General features: G+C 39.1%; 1 protein-coding gene across 1 annotated transcript; it reads left to right on the top strand.

Annotated features, from left to right (window-relative positions):
• The first annotated feature begins 9,181 nt into the window (after positions 1 to 9,181).
• Positions 9,182 to 11,878, top strand: LOC148029846 (peroxidase P7-like). Its single transcript, XM_087687144.1, has 5 exons — positions 9,182 to 9,495; positions 9,600 to 10,067; positions 10,280 to 10,468; positions 10,763 to 10,931; positions 11,275 to 11,878. Exons 2-5 carry the CDS (start codon positions 9,765 to 9,767, stop codon positions 11,673 to 11,675), a joined length of 1,062 nt encoding a protein of 353 aa, XP_087543270.1. The 5' UTR covers positions 9,182 to 9,495; positions 9,600 to 9,764; the 3' UTR covers positions 11,676 to 11,878.
• Positions 11,879 to 20,083: the final 8,205 nt, after the last annotated feature.

Genomic DNA, 20,083 nt, shown 5'->3' with positions numbered 1-20,083 from the left:
TTGTGGGTATCTTGTCTAAAATCGTGTCTGAGAAGAAACGAGACAGGGACAGGAAGTTGTATGTGGCAGTATGGGCGTATAACACAATGTTCAAGCAAGCTACCGGCCATACTCCATTTAAATTAGTTTATGGGGAAGAGTGTGTGTTACCCCTTGAAATCGAGTTGCCAACCATACGGTTTGCAATTAACCACTCTTCTCTTTGAAATTCCAGTTAGGAATGGTTTTATGGGCTTTGCGGAAATGGTGACTTATGAACTTCTCCTTCCCTTCATAGAAGTTCCGGGAATAAAGATATTTGTGGAGGAGTGTGGGGGAAAAATTAGAGATGGGTTTATAGGGGAAATCGAGTGGGAAGGGTTTAGAGAAACCCCTCTTCTTCTTACAAGAACTGGGGCTAGGTCCTTAGTAACTTCCTTTGCTTCAAAGCTGGGATGGGTTTGTTGATAATCTAAAGGGAAGGCCTTTAAAACCAGGGGGATAAAGATTTTTCTTGTGGTGGATGCTATGGGAAGGGGACTTGAAAATTTCGGGATTGGAATGAACTTACGAAGATCCAATATGAAGGCTTTAAATTTCGGGAATAAAATGGCCTTCACGGGAAGGGGGCTTTAAAAAAAATCGGGGGGTAAAATTTGCTTGTGGGAATGCAATGTAAAAAGGGGGCTTAGAGAGCCCCCTAAGAAGCTTCTAAGGAGCTTGTGGGCTGCAGCACCTGGTGCAAGGAGACGGCAATCTGGAGCCTTGATGACGGCTCTTGGCGATGGCAGCGGCGGCCTCAGGCTTTAGGCGGTGGCGTTCTATCAGCTGGCGGCTCCACGAACTATAGCGGCTCTTCTCTCCTCCGCGCAGCACAATGGCAGCATCAACACCTCCATAGTCTGGCGTCGTCCTTCCTCTCTCACCCTCCCTTACCCCCCTCCCCCCCAAATGGGGTTTTTTATAGCCTGGGGGAGAGGGGACCTCCCCCCCACGTGGCCTTTTGCATGGCCCTCTTCCCCCACGACTTCAAGTAACCCTGCTGACCCATCCCCGCCACACTCCCTCTCCTCTAGCACGACATTTGGCTGGGGGGAAGAAGCAATAATAAATAAAAATTTGAATTTTTAATCCCCACATTATCCTCTTAACCTCCCCCCAAGAGGATGTTCACCTGCGGTTATGCGGGCTTTTAAACCTCGGTCCCGTTTTGCCAATGGAGAGTTATGATACCTCGCATACAGTTTAAAGATTGCACCGTCGGAAACTCCAATGCTGGAATTGACCTTTGCGTGAGTTTCACATGGGTTGTGGAAAGTCAGACTAGTAATATTTTTTTAACGAAAATATTACAATAGTAGCATCCTTGCATCAGGAGTTTCCGGTACTAGCCACAGCAGATAGGTTTTCTACGGGCTGGATGATGGAGTGTATGCGTGCATATATGTCACACAGACGATCAGACGCATGCAAGGCACTCAAGAGTGGGGCTTCAAAGCCTGAGTGGCTAGACACGGACGACTGGTGCTGACTCAGGGAGGAGGCTATAGATTCTCCAAGACATTGGAGACAGCAGCGCGAGGTGGTGAGGGCACGACTAGAGGCCGGAGTGGTCCATCATCTTGGGAGTTGTGGCCACTGGACTTATCTGGAGGACTTTGTAAGTTTTTTTTTGTTTTGCTTGCTAATTTTTTTGCAATATCCTTTGTACTAACAATCATGTTTCTAACAATTGAATTTATTTTCTTTACAGCACTCCATTACAAATCGCAATCCGACTAGCCTTGAGACTCGATATGTGCGGAGAGACAGGGTCTCACTGCATTGATCGACCGATTGTATGGATGTAGAGGCCCTATAAGTCACTCATCTTTCTTATCCATAGTTATTGTGTTTAATTAGAATGCATTATTGTATGGTGGATTGATATGTAGTTGTTTCTTTTTTTACAGAGTCCGTTCGATGCTCCTTTGTGGCGGAACAAGGTTTCGGATGGCAATGATCTATCGCTCAACCTTGAATCCCTGGAGCTCACACACTCTTCTTTTTTTTTCACATGATCTGTGTAGACATTTTCTAGGTAGTAGTAGTATCTTGCCATGATTGTACCGGTCGCTTTCATTATGCGATTATGTAGTTATTACATGTATCAGTGTTATGATTTAAGTACACTTTGTTTTTATTTACACGAGCATTGTACACATTTATGACAACTATCTTGTATGACCCAAATAAAGCAAAAAATAAAATAAAATCTCTGTTATCGTGGCTATTAGCATCACAAATTTACTGCATGCGTCACTATTAGCGTCGCAAAATGCATCGCAAAGCGTCGATATGAGCGTTGTTATTTGTGTCGGTATCAAATGTGACGCTGATAGCAATGCGAATAGCGACATTGATAACGACGTTAATACCGACTATTCTATGGCGTCGCCAATAACGACACTTTTTGCGACGATGGGGGCAAATTTCTTTATGAACATTTTCTTCGCTTTTAATGTCGGTATAAATCCTATATCTTGTATTGTTAGAAAAGCTAATTCTTTTGGAAAGGACAGACCTAGTTGTTGAGTACCCCAAGGAGAGAGAGGGAGACTAGAAAGAGAGAGGAGAAGAGAAGAGAGGGAGAAGAAGGGAAGAGAAGGAGGAGAAGAGGAGGGGAGAAGATGTGGAGAAGTAGGGAGGAGAAGGAGAAAAAGAGAAGAGGAGAAGAAAAAAAAAAGAGGATAGGGAAGGAGAAAAGGAGAAGGGAGGAAGGGGTAGATGAAGAGAAGAGGATACTAGAGAGGAAAGAAAGTGAAAGAAGAAGAGAAGAGAGAAGAAGAAGGGAAGGGGGAAAGACATGCGTAGAAGGGAAGAAGAGAGTGAAAGAAGGAGAGAAAGAGTACGACCCTAAGATGTACCCCTTTAGCTTAAGATAACTCCATCCTATTATAGTTGTCGAACAATCCTTCTTGTCTCCACAAGGTAACCATCTCACAAGAAATCCCCTAGCCATTCAAGACTCTTGATTAGGACTTGAAGCTAGCACACATGGACTCCCTACTTGCCTACTTGCAATGGCCTTAAAGAGATGATATTCTAAAGCAAGGATTGTAGGAGTTATGAATACTGTCAAGAACATGTACAACACACAATGTCACATGCAACACAAAACCATGTTCTTTTGTGAATTAATGATCATTTATTTATACCCAAATAGGAACTTAAGTAAAAGAGTTTCAATATTTGATGAAGATGTTACAGCTTCTAAAAAAAAGAAATTAATAGGAAATAAATGTTAGAACAAGTAGAAGCTATAAATTTAGAGTTCTAAAAGGTAGGATAAATTGCATGACATCGAAAAGCATTGAATAAATCCCCCCCAGCTACATACAAACGAAGAGCATCAAGAATATTTATTTTAGCTATAGAGAAAAGTATTTTTAGAGAATTATTCTCTTTCCATCTATAAATCATGTAAACATAGAGAAATAGTTTTCTTGGTGTTTATAATTCATATAAGGTGAATAAAGATAATTAAATTAGAATTTTTTATTAGAAGTACCCTCTTTAGAGAAAATTTTACCATTATTAATTAAGTCAAATTAAATAAACTACATGCATAGTCATTAGAAAATTATTGAATTGAGTAAGTATTTTTTAAAACCTAGGATATTCCAATCAATTCACTTTTTTCAACATGACAAAGTGAAATATGAATCCTAGGTTATGAAGTAACCAAAAGGACAATATAAATCTCCTCTGAGAAAAATTAAAATCTAAAAATTCCTAAGAAAAATACTCACCTTGTTGACTCACGTAGCTTCCAAGGTAAAAATTGTGATTCTAAGGTCCAAATTTAGTTTTTCACAAAGTAGGATAAATTTAGCCATAATCCAACATATAGAAGTCTAGAAAAATAGTCATGACTCGTAATAAGATCAAACGCCCAACCTTTAATAGGGGCTACAAGAAAAATTGTGAATAAAGACTAATAATAACCAAGGAAAGATCTAATGAAGGAAGACTAATAAGAATTTAGATCTCATAAAGAGAACTTAGAAAAGAAATTTCTGAAGAACGGAAACTAGGAGAAATCCAAGCTAGGAATAGGACCTAGTTGGAAAAAATTACTACTAAGTTAAGATCTTGTCTTGATTGCCTCCCTATTTTTATAGAAATATTTCTTGAGGAAGAATTAATTGTGCTTGTAACGGTGCATACAAGTTTAACTTGATGCACTTAGCAAGTTGATTGAATTGAATCAAAATCCTAATGTACTAAGTTTGCAACAGGATAAAAGGAAAGAGTGCTAAACATCCCCAAGGTTAGCTATGGATCCCTTTTCCAAGGAGAATTAGCTTTGCTACCTCCTCAGAGAGTTCAGATTGATTCCGAGGGTGAGAGGTTTCTCCATAGGGGGGGATCCTTAGGCAGGACAAGTTTAGGGTAACAAGGGGCTTTGGTGGCCAATAAACTCTTAGACTCCTAGGAATGGTCCAAACCCCCTACATGACTTAGGATGGACTTTGTTAGGGTCTTGGTACTAGTTAGGCATGGAAATTTTGGTCAAAGAAGGGCCTTCGTGCCATTCTTCTACATGGGTAGAGACTGAACACTTGTATAAGAATCTCTATTAAATAAAGAAGTTGTTTTCCAAAGGATTGTTTTCATTGTTTGTGTGTTGTGACTTGAATTATATGATTACACACTATGACTAAAAGGATTAATTAAGTAAGGTGATCTGTATGTATATAACTTAAATATGTTAGGTAAGTAGATAACTAAAACTACCCGACCGAGGGAAAGAAGAGGTCAAGATTCGTGAAGAATCCCTCCTAAGGCATGGTAGTCTTGTAATAAAACAAATTTCATACCTTATTCTAGGAATTAGATTACTTAATACTGGATTATAAAAGGTAGGAGGTTGCCATTGATATTATCTTTTTAAAATTGTCCATTTTCTTTGAGCTTGAGGTTCTAGAGTTCTTGGAGAAGATGTGAATAAGAAATGGTAGTATTTTTACTATTCTAATAGGTGGTCATCAAATCGAAGCCATTTTTTTAGGTCTTCTTATCAAAAGAGATGGGAAATGGAGTTAGAAGCAACTAAAGAGCCTTACCTTTTAAAGATAGGGTTTTCCCTTTTTCTTTCAAGCTCCTTCTCAAGCTGCCATGGTGGAAATCATCACCTCTCTCCTCTCCTAAGACTTTGAGCACCAGAAGGACCTTGAATATGGATTCCTTACTACTTTAGCCTTGTACTCATAACCATTTTGAAATGATTTCTACTCCCACATGATCATGCAAGCTTTCCTTGCATTTGTGTTTCTTGTGGCCTATGTTGTGAAGACAAGGGGATAGTGTGAAGTTGATTTTGTGCTTCAAATCAAGGCTACCTAGTTTTATTCAGTAGTAGATGATGTGTATCTCCATTATCTATAGGAAAGCATCCTCCTTGTGATAGCCAATACACCATGTATCTACCATAACTAGCTCCATATCAAGAAAGGCATTTATAGTGGCTTCACACTCTACATGCTCCATTGCATACATAATAAGCTTGGCTTCAAGGATCCATAGGTGTGGAGTTAAACATCTTGTGAGACACCATCTGTAGAGGAGTATCTCATGAGATGACATTGGTAGAGAAAAACAATTAGCTTTTACAAAGGTTTCTTCCAGAGTGATTAAGGAATAGGACCAGCTATGAGCTTAAAGATTGAAGGGTCAAGCTTGCAGGATAAAGGGCTTGTTATCCTCTGTCAACTTGAAAGACTTTGTAGCATCTATGGTGTTTTCCTTCAAAGAGGGGATTAATAGATTTTATCTGAATTAAAACTCTTTGCAATAATCAAAGTCATACAGCTCAAGTTTTACCCCATTTTATGACATGTAGTACTATAGGATTACACTACTAGGATAAGCCACAAAGGTAAAAATTAGGCCTAGGAAGTGTTAATGTTGAGAATCAGAGAGTCTAAAATGGAAAATACCTCTTGCTAACCTTAGGATGACATTCCAATGCAAGGAAAACTTATTACTCTTAACAATACCAAGTATGAACATGAGACAAGGTATGCTTGTAGGCATAGTGATCTGCCTAAAATTTTAGCTTTTGTACAATATACATGAATCCAATTCAGACAAGTTTGAGACAATAGCTCAAGGTTATTTTACGGAGATGATAGATCAGCCTAAGATAATAGCTCAGAAATACCCTTAATGCATCAATCCAATTGTTTTACACATGATCCATAAATCAAGACAAATACTCATTTTTTTAGAAACAAAACCCATATTGGAACTTTTAGAAGACAATCGTTTTAGTCTGCAATAAACTTTTGCACTAAGACCTGCAGCATACTTCAATAAATCTTCAATCAATATTATGTCTCATTGAAATAGCTAGAGGTAAGAGAATGCACATGGATCAAGAGAGCTCCGACTTTCAAAAATAGGGACTACAATATTCAACATATATAATCTATATTATAGAGTGGAATATTGTATTTCAGCCCCAAAAACACATCAGAGGACACACTTCCATCTAGATCTACTCTTGTCAAGTGTTATCCTTTTTATGAGCTAATTGAGATCCCTCATTAAATGCATAAAATGTTTCCTTTTCAACCACAAGGTCTTTCAAAAAAACCCCCAATTTTTGTGCCCTATGCAACCCGATTTCTCCTCCTAGGTAGAACATTAAATTTTATCATAGAAAGCTCTCCCTAATCCTCCCTAAAAGCATATATTAAATACTATGTAAAGACACTCTTCCTTCTCTTATGTAAAGCGTCCTATAGAAATCTAAACTTCAATGTGAACAACATGAACTTGTCAAGTAACATTAAAAAGCATGGAGTTTCATGGAGTGTGCAAGTCACTTGTCAAATCTTCCTATGGAGTCTGGCCAAACTAACTTAACTCCTCATGCAAAGAGACCAACTAGTATCTATAGGTGTGTAGGCAACCTCCTTATGAAGACCAACTTTTTCACTTTCTTCCATTGGACTAGAAACCACATGACAATGTGCCTTAAAACTCATTTGGGCACATCCGTCCAATTTAAAAAAGTATTTTATTTGTACATAATCTTGTAACATGCCAATTATGTTTTTGAAAGTGGATTAAAGGTATTAAGAGTGTGTACTAGAAAGTGAGGAGGTAACAATAAACATTAGTATGGTTAATATGTATTGGAGTAGTATGTGTGGACAAAATGAGGGGAAGAGATAGTTTAAGTTTTCATATGTATGCATAAATACGAGTTAGCCATAAGGATTACTAGCAATGAGTGTATATCAAGGGGAGAAAGACAGATTCAATGACACATATATTCATGCACATGAGAGAGTGAGGGAGGGAGCGAGGGAGAGAGACAAAGGAGAGACATGTGTGTGTGTGTGTGTGTGTGTGTGTGTGTGTGTGTGTGTGTGTGTGTGTGTGTGTGTGTGTGTGTGTGTGTGTGTGTGTGTGTGTGTGTGTGTGTGTGTGTGTGTGTGTGTGTGTGTGTGTGTGATGAAACATGGCAAAGGAGAGAGCTCGAATAATTGAGGAGATGCATCACTACAACTTTGCAATCACATTTCTTAAAGTATCAAGACCATGTGGAGGCGACTTGATTTGAGGAGCTTAAGAAGAAGTTATAGCTTATGAGAAAAGTGCTCAAGTATAGCTTGAAAGTAAACATACCCCAATCAGAGTATGGACTAACTAAGGATAATTGTATATTGCAATTGAGGGAGGTTGGTCTCACAACAAAGGAAATAAAGGTGATAGATATCCTACTCATTGAAGAGTTACATGCCTCAACTCCATCCTTCAAAGAAAATGAATGGGATCTAACAAATATCACAAAGCCAACACCATAAGAGCTAGTTCCTAGCTACACATAATGAACCCACTCCCTTGGGCACTATGAAAGATGTCAAACAAAGAAGAAGAAAGAAAGTATAAAGAGTCAAAAGGATGTCTGTAGCCTCATGTGCCCGGTATAGCCTTTCGAAACATGAGGAAACCCGAACTCATTAGTTGGAATAGTGAGAGCTTGATGCATTGAAATACAGGTAGTCACAAGTTATACCTTTACAATGTACCTTTTATCTTCTATGAAGACTCAGGGCAGTGCTACCCTTGATGTAATGCAAAGGATAATTGAAGCAAGCTAGAACAGAGGTAGCTTGATCATAAATCTCTAGATACTAGAGTATGGTAGCAACTATCCACAATGATTAGACAACTCACTCATGGTAGATACACCATTATTTCAATAAAAAGGGAATTGGTTGATGCACTAGAAGAGTACAATTGTTAGCAAGATTAGTTAAATATATCCAATTTTACTACCCCAACTAAATATTAGCCTTAGACTTCTCAATGATTATTCAAATAGATTGAAAAGAGAACCACAATTACTAGAAATAAGGGAGTATAAATAATGTTAATCATCCTTCATAGAAGATTTAAAGTTGTTAATAACTTATGGAAATCATAGTTAATCTAAAATAGTACTAGTTCCATCATAAGAATTAGTTTTCTTAAAATCCAAGTCATTATATTGGGCCTAGTATACTCTTGTATCGTGCTAGAAAGGAAGATTCCCATAATTGGAGACCAGTATGTGTATGAAGTGTAGTAATAGGTCTAAGCTATAATATATATCGTCCTTCACACACCTTACCTTTAAAAATTGCAATCACTAATTAATACTTACCTAGATTCAAATGAGAAACCTTGTCAATGACAAGAAGAAAGAGAGAAGAGTTTGGTGTTCCCACAAAGTCAAAACACTGTTTGGAGCAAAGTTTCAAATAGGTCAAGTTCACTCCATCCAAATGAAGTTGAAAGGTCAACGAAGAAGCAATAAAGCCTAACTACTTCCATGACGTGCACTCAAAGCTTTTCACTAAATGGTTTTATTCTTGGGAAGCATGAACAAGACAAAGACTAGAGCGGACTTGAAAGGACTGGAGCCTAGTAGTAGGCCAAAGTAAGCAATAACTAGAGAAAGTACAGGCGTTGACGGTTCGTAGGTTGGTATATCTAAAGGTTGGGTTGGTAGTTAGAGGTTCCAACTTCCTAAAAAGCTATGCTAAGTTGTTAAGAGTGTAGGATGGAGTGAGTATCGAGACGGAATTGAAAGCTTAAAAGGAAACTTTATTTGTCATTTGAAGTGGGTGCGTACGACTCTCTTCTCGATAGAACTAAGGACAGAACATGTGTTCCTCTTAGTGAGTCCACGCCTCCCTATGATTGTGAGTGTTGGTGACTTGCACATACTAGACATATGGAATTGGTAGCACAAGGAGGCATCTCGAGGTTGTTTTGCAAAGATGTGAAACTTCGACGCATATTGCCAATTGACCCATTTCAAGCTACCTTTTTGGATTGGTGTATAGCTAGCTTGGTACTTACTCTACCTTTTCATGGCCCTATATACGAGGGAGGGGGTTTTGATGTGCATCCGCAACTCGTGAGTCCTACCTAGCTCAAAAGTAGAGTCGGAGGAAAGTGATCCCTTTTTGCGAGGTGGGTTTGCAACGATTAGCTTGCAATAATGCGCGGTTTGTATGTAGGAGTGAGATGGCAATCCCTGCTGACGAAAATCCTGTACATGTTCTGGCATTTTCCAGGGTGCTCGGTTGAACAACGTGGAGCCCAATCCACAACGCATTCAGTGGCCGGATCATCATCGCTAGCCAGCGCTCAATCCAGCAACGCATTGGAGTTGCTTCTAATTTCTGTTCTTGCTCTTCACCCACACACGGGGGCGGGGGAAGACGGCGGCTCTTGATAAGATGGGCTCATTTCCATTCTCGTCTAGCTTCGTCGGTTTTGCCCTTGCATCAGTACTCATCGGCTCGACGCTGAATATGCCAGGGCCTTTGGGTGCATTATGCGCATCCTTTCATAGCACGCTGCCTAAGAATAATAATGAAAATGGCATGATTGGCACTGGCCTGCTGTCCTACGACTACTACAAGGAGAAGTGCCCAAATGTGCGAGAGCTGGTGGCGGAGAAGGTGAAGGAGATCGTGATGCAAAACCCAAGCCAAGCTGCAGGGATTTTGCGCGTCATGTTCCACGATTGCTTTGTGCAGGTGGTGCTCGTCTTTCTAGTCTTCAGTTTTTCTCTGTTTGTGCTTTAAATCGTCCCCCTCGGGTGATCATAGATTGACAACCAAGTACTTTTAATAGAAACCCGTTTATGGGAAAGACAAGGCCGCGTGCAGCTGGGACTATCGCATGGTCCCGCTCATGATCGAATGGACGCATGGATGACAATGATTGTGTTGGGCGTAAATGACTGCAGGGCTGCGACGCGTCGGTGCTGCTGGAGGCGCCAGTGACGGAGCTCATCGCCACGCCCAACAACGCGTCGCTGCGGCTGTCGTCGCTGAGGGCCATCGATGGCATCAAGGAGGCCGTGGAAGAAAATTGCCCCGGCATCGTCTCCTGCGCCGACACCCTCTCCCTCGCCGCCACCATCGCCGTCCACCTCGTGAGTATATATATGCCACTCTACTGTGCGCTCCCGCGCTCTCTCGCTCTCTCTCCTCCCCCCGGCCCCCAAAAAAGGGGGAAAAGAAAAGTAAGACTTTTTTCTTTAGATTCTTTCCTTTTTACGCCTGTCACTGGGCATACATCTTACAAGGAAACTTTCCACATGCCAAAAACTTTACAAATCCCCAGCAATACAATGCACTATTTTATTGTTGATTGCACCTCAATTTTCCTTGTTGCACAAAAACCTCACCGACCTTTGTATGGTCTTCTTTGCCTTGTGTGGAGCTAGGTTGGAGGACCTGAAATTCCACTCGAGCTAGGTCGACGAGACAGCCTATCCGCAGCATCAAATCAGACAGTGGTGGCTAGTATTCCTCCTCCAACGCTAAACATTATTGCCTTGAAGCAGAACTTTCAAAATCATGGCTTGGATGTGAAGGACTTGGTTTCACTCTCAGGTAACTACCCATACACACGTGTGAGTGAAGCAATGCAATGAGATCTCCTCGGTTCGGATTTTATGATGTGGAATGCCAATCACTTTAAGGCATGCCATGCCGGAAGACCCTTCTCACTTTCACTCAATGTGCAGCCAAACATCTCCCCCCCCCCCCTTTCCTTTCAACTACAAAAATGGACTATCACAAGTCAAATACACTATTACAAATTGTCAATGGGCTACCATATCACCATGACTTTTGAGATGATGCTAATTGAGATTGGTTGCTCATCTTGAAATACTAACCGTCCAACTCTACTTCTCTAGATGGCTCACCTTTGACTTTCTTATGGCGAATGTAGGAGGCCACACCATCGGTCAGGCCCATTGCAGGTTCATTACCCCGCAGCTCACCCCTACCGTCTCCACAGACCTCAACCCCAAGAAAGCCTTGGACTTGTCTCGCATATGCCTCCCCACCACTAATCCCATCAAGGCTCGTCTCACAACACATCTCGACTTCATCACCCAGGACCTCTTTGATAACGCCTACTTCAAAAATGTGCTAGCGAAGGCTGCCGTATTTCACACAGACGCAGCACTCTTGAATGCTACTGACACCATGCAACTGGTGGAGGACTATGCAAGAGATCAAGACAAGTTCTTCGAGCAATTCAAAGTTTCAATGATCAAGATGAGTAACATTGGAGTGCTTACTGGAGAAAAGGGAGTGATCAGGAAGAAATGTACCGTTCCCAACTAGGTGAGCCAAAATGTTTTTTTTTTTTCCTTGAGCAATAAAGGTGAGCTACTTGGAGTGTACAAGCAAGGCAATTCATGGCTCTTGCTATGTGTAGTGAGGGCTTGTTCCCCGACAAAGTATTTTCAAAATATCTGTGCACCTAATGTACAATTTTTTGTATTGAAAGCGCTTTGGGCTGTTGAATTCATAGATCAAATTAAAATTCTACGATTACATCTTTGGGACTCCTTCAAACCTTTTCGATATTGAATTGGACCGAAATCAATGTCACCTAGTCGTGAACAACACATAAAAGGGAAAATGCCCATACTTAGATACATCAAGAGTGATTTGTATGAAATCCTTCAAACTGCTAAAAGCCAAAACCTATAACCAAATCTTTCATAAGTTATGCTTCCTATATGTAGTTCAACTACCTAGATATATATATTTGTTCTCCACTCAAAGCAAAAGGCTTTTTGACTTTATGAGAGTGACGCATGAGGGATCCCTTTGGTGACCACCATACAGTAGTGTTAGACCTCTCGCTTAAGTTTAGAACACTCATAATAAGAAGATGATCAAAGCAAGGGTGCGAATGGGTGTGTTGAAGCATTGCCTTATTGAAGGGTTGTTTTAAAGATAGTGTTGTGGTTTTAGAGCAAAGCCTTTCAAACCAGCATTGAAAAGAGCTTGGAAAAGTTTAAAAAATCACCAAAAAATGAGAAGAATTAATTAATCCTAAACCTCAATTAGCCACTAAGAGAATTCAGTGTATGTCACCCGTTACAATAGTGTTCTCTTATAGGCAACACTTAAAGAAATTAAACCTTCCAAAAAGTAGACAAGTATGACAAGAACTTCGAATTCATAGAAGCTTTGTCTTTTCACATGCATGCATGCATGTGTGTGTGTGTGTGTGTGTGTGTGTGTGTGTGTGTGTGTGTGTGTGTGTGCATACCTAGATATATATATTTGTTCTCCACTCAAAGCAAAAGGTTTTTTGACTTTATGAGAGTGACACATGAGGGATCCCTTTGGTGCCCACCATACAGTAGTGTTAGACCTCTCGCTTAAGTTTAGAACACTCATAATAAGAAGAGGATCAAAGCAAGGGTGCGAATGGGTGCCTTGAAGCATTGCCTTATTGAAGGGTTGTTTTAAAGATAGTGTTGTGGTTTTAGAGAAAAGCCTTTCAAACCATTGACATTGAAAAGAGCTTGGAAAAGTTTAAAAAATCACTAAAAAATGAGAAGAATTAATTAATCCAAAACCTCAATTAGCCACTAAGAGAATTCAGTGTATGTCAACCATTACAATAGTGTTCTCTTTATAGGCAACACTTATAGAAATTGAACCTTCAAAAAAGTAGACAACTATGATAATAACTTTGAAGTCATAGAAGCTTTTTCTTCTCACATGCATGTGTGTGTGTGTGTGTGTGTGTGTGTGTGTGTGTGTGTGTGTGTGTGTGTGTGTGTGTGTGTGTGTGTGTGTGTGTGTGTGTGTGTGTGTGTGTGTGTGTGTGTGTGTGTGTGTGTGCGTGTGCGTGCGCGTGCGCGTGCGCGTGCGTGTGCGTGTGCGTGTGCGTGTGTGTGTGTGATCCCCCCTCTCCATATGTGTGTGTACAATTAATTGTTTCCCTGTATGTGAGTATTTGGAAAAAAAATCATCACATGCAGAGAAAAGGGGGACACACACACACACACACATGTATGTATGTATGTATGTATGTATGTATGTATGTATGTATGTATAGAGAGAGAGAAAGAGAGAGAGAGAGAGAGTGTGTGTGTGTGTGTGTGCACATATGTTGTGTCTACATGCATAGTTTACGTTTTCACTTAGAATAAGAATCATGTAAGAGAGTCAAGATTTACATACTACATATCCACCTTACACACAAAAAATATGTATATAGAGAATATATATAGTATATTTACATACATGCAACACATATGCAATTCATTGCTCTTGCTACACAAAGTGATGTTTTGTTCTCCAACAAGTATTTCCAAAATATCCATGTACCTAATGTACAATCTTTTCTAGTGGAACCTCTTTGGGGAGTTGAATTCATGGACCAAATTAAAATGCTAGGATTACATCTTTTGCATTCTTTCAAATACTCCAATATTGAATTGGAACCTTTCTAGAACTCAACATCACCTAGTCATAAACAACACATAAAATATCAAATGCCCATACTTAGATACATGAAGAGTGATTTGTATAAAATCCTTCGAACTACTAAAAGCCAAAGCCTATAACCAAATATTTTAGAAGTTCTAATCTCTATATAATTTAGGTACTAAGATATATATTTCCATTATCCACTCAAAGGAAAATGTTTTTTGACTTTACAAGAGTAACATGTGAGGGATATCTTTGGTGCCCATCACAGACTAGCTACAGCTTTCCTTAAGATAACAAAGTAAGCTTTGAAGGGTTGTTTTAAAGATGCTATTGTGGTTTTATCAAGGCCTTTCAAACCACCATTGAAAAGAGCTTGGAAAAGCAAAAAAAGAAAAAGTGAAAAAATCACCATACAATGAAAAGACTTAGTTAATCCTAAATCTCAATCAACACTTTCTAATCTCACTGAGAGAATTTGGGGTGTCTTTAATCATTACCATAGCGTTCCCTTATAGGCCACACTAATAGAAATTGAATATTCAAAAACCTAGAAATATATGACAAAGACTTTAACATCATAGTAGCTTTTACTTCTCGTGTGCACGTGCACATACACATATGAAAATACACATACATACTCTATGCGTGCATGTGTGTATGCCTCTCGCGCCATGCCCTATCTCTCCTTATCTCTGTGTGCATTTGTGTGCGTGCGTGCGTGCGTGCGTGTGTGTGTGTGTGTGCGCACGTGTGCTTGCATGTGTGTTCGAGCACACACGTGCATGCATGTGTGTGCGATTTGATTTTCTGTGCATGTGTAGTTTTTCTTGACATGTGCAAGTGTGACCTTGCCTTTGAAATATTTCTCTTACCCACAACATAATGTCTCATCTTTCACCCAAAAAGTAAATGTTTCTCTATATGTGAGTATTTAGGGAAAGCATTGTCGCATATAGATGATAAGGGGATACACACATGTGCATATACAGACACACACACACACACAGTGTGCTTACCTATGTGTTTCATTGTACATTTTCGCTTGCAAATATAATTGTGTCATAGAATCTTAGGATGAATACCTTGACCTAACAATATTTGGAACTCTTGCTTTAAAGAAAAATTTAGGCATTGTCATGTTGTTCCATGTCTACATATTTGGAACTTGCTTCAGGGAAATTTTAGGCATTGTCACACAATTTTGTGTCTACAAATTGAAGAATTAAGGGATGACCATTAATGAGTGGATTTTACTTGTGAGGATATGAGGGTTATTAGTTAGTGTTTATGCTGAAATTTACTTTGTCTATGGTTAGATGTCAATTTATTTGAAGCTAGTTGATACCTAGATATTCTCTACCAATTTACAATACCTTCTTTAGATAAGTAAGTGGGCATTTGAGTGAGCTTGAATAAGTGATAGGAGAGATTTATGATGTGTAAAGTGTCCTAGAAGCAACCCACAATTTTTGACGCAATTTTTGGGCATTCAATCTCTTACAAGTACATTGAATCTCTTTGATCAATAACATGGAATCACCAAAAACATTCAATCTATAAATCCCATTGTCTAGATACCATTCTAGTCCCTTAGAGTTGCATTACATTGTATCCCAAAGGGTTTAAAACCACTATATTTGTTATTTTTTTCCTGCCTTCCTCTTATATGCTCCGTCAAAGTAGAGTATAAAGGCTTTATCTAGGTGTAAAGGCTTTATCAAGTACTTTGAGTGGCTTCATTTGTGGTTGTAGCATGAGCTTGTTATTGGTTTTTACATTCTCCTCATGGCACCTTTGAGTTAGCACATTAGAAAGGCATGCTCAAATTGAGTCTTCCACCATTATTGTAAAGTTAAATTCTTGCAGCTGGATCACCCACTTAGAAATCCTAGCTAAAACATCCATGTGTTATAGGACAAAGAGTGGGTTTCCTCTATAGTAATAATAACAAAGCACCTAAGTAAAATATAGAAGCTGTTATGGACCATCAGGACCATAACAGGAAATGCAGGAAATTAGCACTGCAGGGAACTTCCTGACACAATTTACAGCCATTACACATATCTAATCTTCAGGAATACCATGCAAACATGATCTACATATCGTAAACATCAATGCTGAACCACTGTCCTGAAAACTATCACACAGTTTATCATCATCATATTCACTCCTGATCAAATAACTTCAAACAGACATCACGAATATTCAGGACACAGATACACAGTGTTAGAACCAGACGTAAGCGACCAGAATGTGGCGCTGTCCTGAAGAATATCTCATTTCTCATCACGCAGGAAAAGACACGAACTCCTGAGTGTCAGGAAGGCGCCTGAATGTCAAGGAAAAACCTGAATGCTTCATATGACATCTTAGGTCACTTTCCATATGCTGGTTCTACATGTATGCTAGTACTAAGGTATAAAAGTACTAATATAGTGCGATTCGAGCCTCAACACCTGGCACAGCCTGGTGGATGACTGGGATAGTCAAGACTCGAACCCACAAGTATGCATCTAAATGATATGCAAACTAACCCAAAGAACATAGTTATACCTTGCCAGAGGCCTTGCATCCCTTGACAAGCCACACTGAGCAACAGTGAGTAGAGCCCCTCCAGGATACTCAAAGCCCTCTGGTGTAGTTGCATAACTAGCTCTAAGCGTCAGTAAAATTTCAAGGCAACATGCCAGTACTGGAAACCGATCAAGTACAATGACATCCATACTACATCATAGAGAACAAAGATATAGAACCATGAATGAATCAATAAATCACTACTCCAATGGCAAAGAGTAGAAAATTTGATCAAGAAATATGTCGATGACACTTCAGCATCTGCATCATACTCATCCATAGCTTCAATTTGTACCATATCACCCCAAAAATATTGCTTTGCATCAATCCAAACTGATATAACATATATCTCCTGACATTCAGGTACATGAAAATCTTGATCTTCAGGTTCCTGCATTTTAAGCTGTTGCCACACTTTTTCTTGCATCAAGAACTCAAATTGTTGTTGTAGGAATTCGGGTTGCAGAAATTCGGATTTCAAGAATTCAGGTATCTGCTGTCCATGCTGTGATTCTAACATTACTAACAGACCTAAACACTTCTGAATTATTGAAATATGATGAAAACTTGAAAATTCCAGCAAACATGAAAAATCATCTTGCGGGTAAAGAACTTGAGCACTTCCTAATAGAGAAAACTGCAATATACTTATGGAAATATCATCTAACTTATCCAATATCCTCATTGTCATGCTCAAAAACTGATTATCCTGAACAATATCAACCATTTCTGCCAAAACATCAACTGCAAAGATATCCACTACGGCAGATACTTGCACAATACTATTGGCTTCAACTTCATTTCCAAACTGATTAGAATACTTAAAAACTTCAGAAATATGAGGATGAACTAAAACATTAACAACTTGATCATTATCCGGATCATTCACATATGCATTGTCCACTACAGGCTCAAACTCTTTAGTATCCTGATTTTGGGAATTTTCTTGCTGCTCAGGATCAGGGTACATAGCTCCAGAATTCTGAAATAATTTATCCAATTCAGTTCCTAAACTTTCCTGAACTTTACTGAAATAATTTATCCAATTCAGTTCCTAAAATTTCCTGAACTTTAGACTGCTCCTTCCTTGCCAAAAAGTCTTCACGATTCTCTCTTGAACAGTCATAAACTGCAATACGACCAATTTGCTGATTTTCACGAGTTTCTTGCTGAAAAACTTCAGGATAAGTAGTGCCTTGGTCCTAAATTAATTTATACCTCTCATTCCATATGTTGTCCTGAAATTCAACCTGCTCCTGGTGTTGAAGAAAACTGCCTGAATGCTGTCTTGACAGATTTCGGACTACAAATTGAACAATTTGCTGTTCTAAAACTGCATTTCCAACCATGTTGAGCTACTCCTAATGCCCTTGAATGATACCATCAACATTTATCTCGAACACAGGTACCATTGAATCATTTTCTTGAAAAAATAATTCTTCCACATCACTGTCTACTTCATCTACCATATCAATTGTCTGTGCATACAGATCCTCAAGAATAACATCATGATTTGGAATATAAGAACAAGCCAACTGAGTATTTGCAAATCAACAATTACATTATCCTTCTGAGAAACAACTGCTTGAAGAGCATTAATGACCTTCGAATAATGAGAAACTTTCAAATCCATTACAGTCCTGACATGAAAAACCTCTTGTTGAAGCAATGCTTTCTCTTCCTGAAGCCGATTGATGACAGATAAAGCTTCAACTATCGCAATTTCAGTTGCATTCCTCTCCTTTTCCAACTCAGAAGAAATCCATTCAATCATCTCAGTTGAAGATTGAGTCATAGGACATAACTCATGCAAATCTTCATGAAAATCACATGAATGGATTGATTTCTGCAATTCTTGACCTTCAGCCTACTGTTTTAGACCTGTACCTTGCTAAAAACTGTTCATTTGATGTCCTAAAATTGGTTGAAAACTTATCTGTTGCTGTGCCATAGCTTGCTGTCCTGGAATAGTATTCAGCATGCTAGAAATATAGGTATCCTGGAAAAATACATCCTGAAATGATGGATTTTGCACTATAGGCAGTGGCATTTCAAGTACTTGTAAAGCCTCTTCAGTGAAATCTGACTCCCTTGATGCATAGTCTTCCTCAAAACTAGTAAGAGAACAAAGAAAATCATCCATAACAACATCTTCATTAAGAAAAACATCAGCCTCATGCTTGTCATACATGACAGCATCATCTTCTTGAATATGCAACTAATCTTCTTGATCACCAGACTGATCATCAAACTGATCAACTTCCTTGATGATAACTTCATCACTTCTTTCTTCTTCAGTAAAACAGATTCAAGATTGATTATAAGAGTTTGCAAGACTCCAAAGTATAAAAAATACCTTCAAGTTGTCAATACAAGGTGTGTGATGCTCCACTCTTCCATTGGTAAGCTCCTGTGTTGGGTTTGGGGTACTCGAGGATCTTTGGCTGCTTTGGCTCTTGTCCTCTCTCACTCCCTCAGCCTCAATCTTTGGAAAAACCATAGGTAAAGGGTAACAATCATCATCATCACTTGAATCTAATCCTGATCTGAATCCAAAACATCATAATACTTCTCCTTGAGCTTCTCAACTGCTCTAAGCAATCTCTGAGCCTGCTTCAAACTTGAGCAAGTCTTAACCTTCCGGCCTTCATGATCATCATGCCATTCATAAGCATCATCAAGTACAGTCTCAAAAGAAGTAAGCTTTTCCCATGCTTTATCCAGCCTTGAATCGGAACCTTTCTTTGCTGCTGAAGAGAACTTCTTGCGGATACCATTGAACTGCTTACATAGATCAAACATGCAGAAATACTTACATGACTTTCCTCTTTCACAGGACTCATGAACATATGGACAACACTTTGAAGTATGGCCATGCTCAAAATAGATTTTGCATCTCTTGTCCTTCTTCTTGAATTTACCCATAATGAAGCATAGCTACTGTTTGAAAATAACTTGCTTTATAGCCATTACACATACCTAATCTTCAGGAATACCATGCAAACATGATCTACATATCGTAAACATCAATGCTGAACCATTGTCCTGAAAACTATCACACAGTTTATCATCATCATATTCAATCCTGATCAAATAACTTGAAACAGACATCACGAATATTCAGGACACAGATACACAGTGTTAGAACCAGTCGTAAGTGACCAGAATTTGGTGCTGTCCTGAAGAATATCTCATTTCTCATCACGCAGGAATACAAAAGACATGAACTCCTGACTGTCAGGAAGGTGCCTGAATGTCAGGTAAAAACCTGAATGCTTCATATGACATCTTAGGTCACTTTCCATATGCTGGTTCTACATGTATGCTAGTACTAAGGTATACAAGTACTAATATAGTGCAATTCGAGCCTCAACAGAAGCGAAACTTCTTCACACTAAATATAAGATCTAAAACCATCTCCTCTATTGGTTTCATCACTCTACTGGTAAAGTAGAAAGATCTCATGAGTGAGGTCCTTGGATCCTTTCATAGCAGTACTACTCCTAGAGACTCTGATCCCATGCTAGGATTCACATAAAAATCCTAGTCCCAACATGGTGGTATGATAATGGGAAGAGATGCTAATATCTCTTTTATTTTTTAAAACTATTGTTCGCTCTCTTCATTCTAAGCAAGTACTTTTGCATTAGTGAGTCACTGTGCAAGGGCAAGACCAATTGCATTGATTTAGATACATGACCTTTTAGATAAAAGAAGTT

Source organism: Lygodium microphyllum, chromosome 10 (assembly GCF_053477565.2).
Source record: "Lygodium microphyllum isolate KBCC chromosome 10, Lygodium_microphyllum_v1.1.10, whole genome shotgun sequence".
NCBI lineage: Eukaryota > Viridiplantae > Streptophyta > Polypodiopsida > Schizaeales > Lygodiaceae > Lygodium > Lygodium microphyllum.
This window is presented reverse-complemented; position numbering and strand designations above follow the sequence as displayed.

Excerpts from the sequence above, each read along its gene's own strand:
- LOC148029846 (XM_087687144.1), top strand. The coding sequence starts at position 9,765 with ATGGGCTCATTTCCATTCTCGTCTAGCTTCGTCGGTTTTGCCCTTGCA. Across the intron at positions 10,469-10,762 it reads CCACCATCGCCGTCCACCTC|GTTGGAGGACCTGAAATTCC; the intron begins GTGAGTATATAT and ends GTGTGGAGCTAG. Across the intron at positions 10,932-11,274 it reads GGACTTGGTTTCACTCTCAG|GAGGCCACACCATCGGTCAG; the intron begins GTAACTACCCAT and ends TGGCGAATGTAG.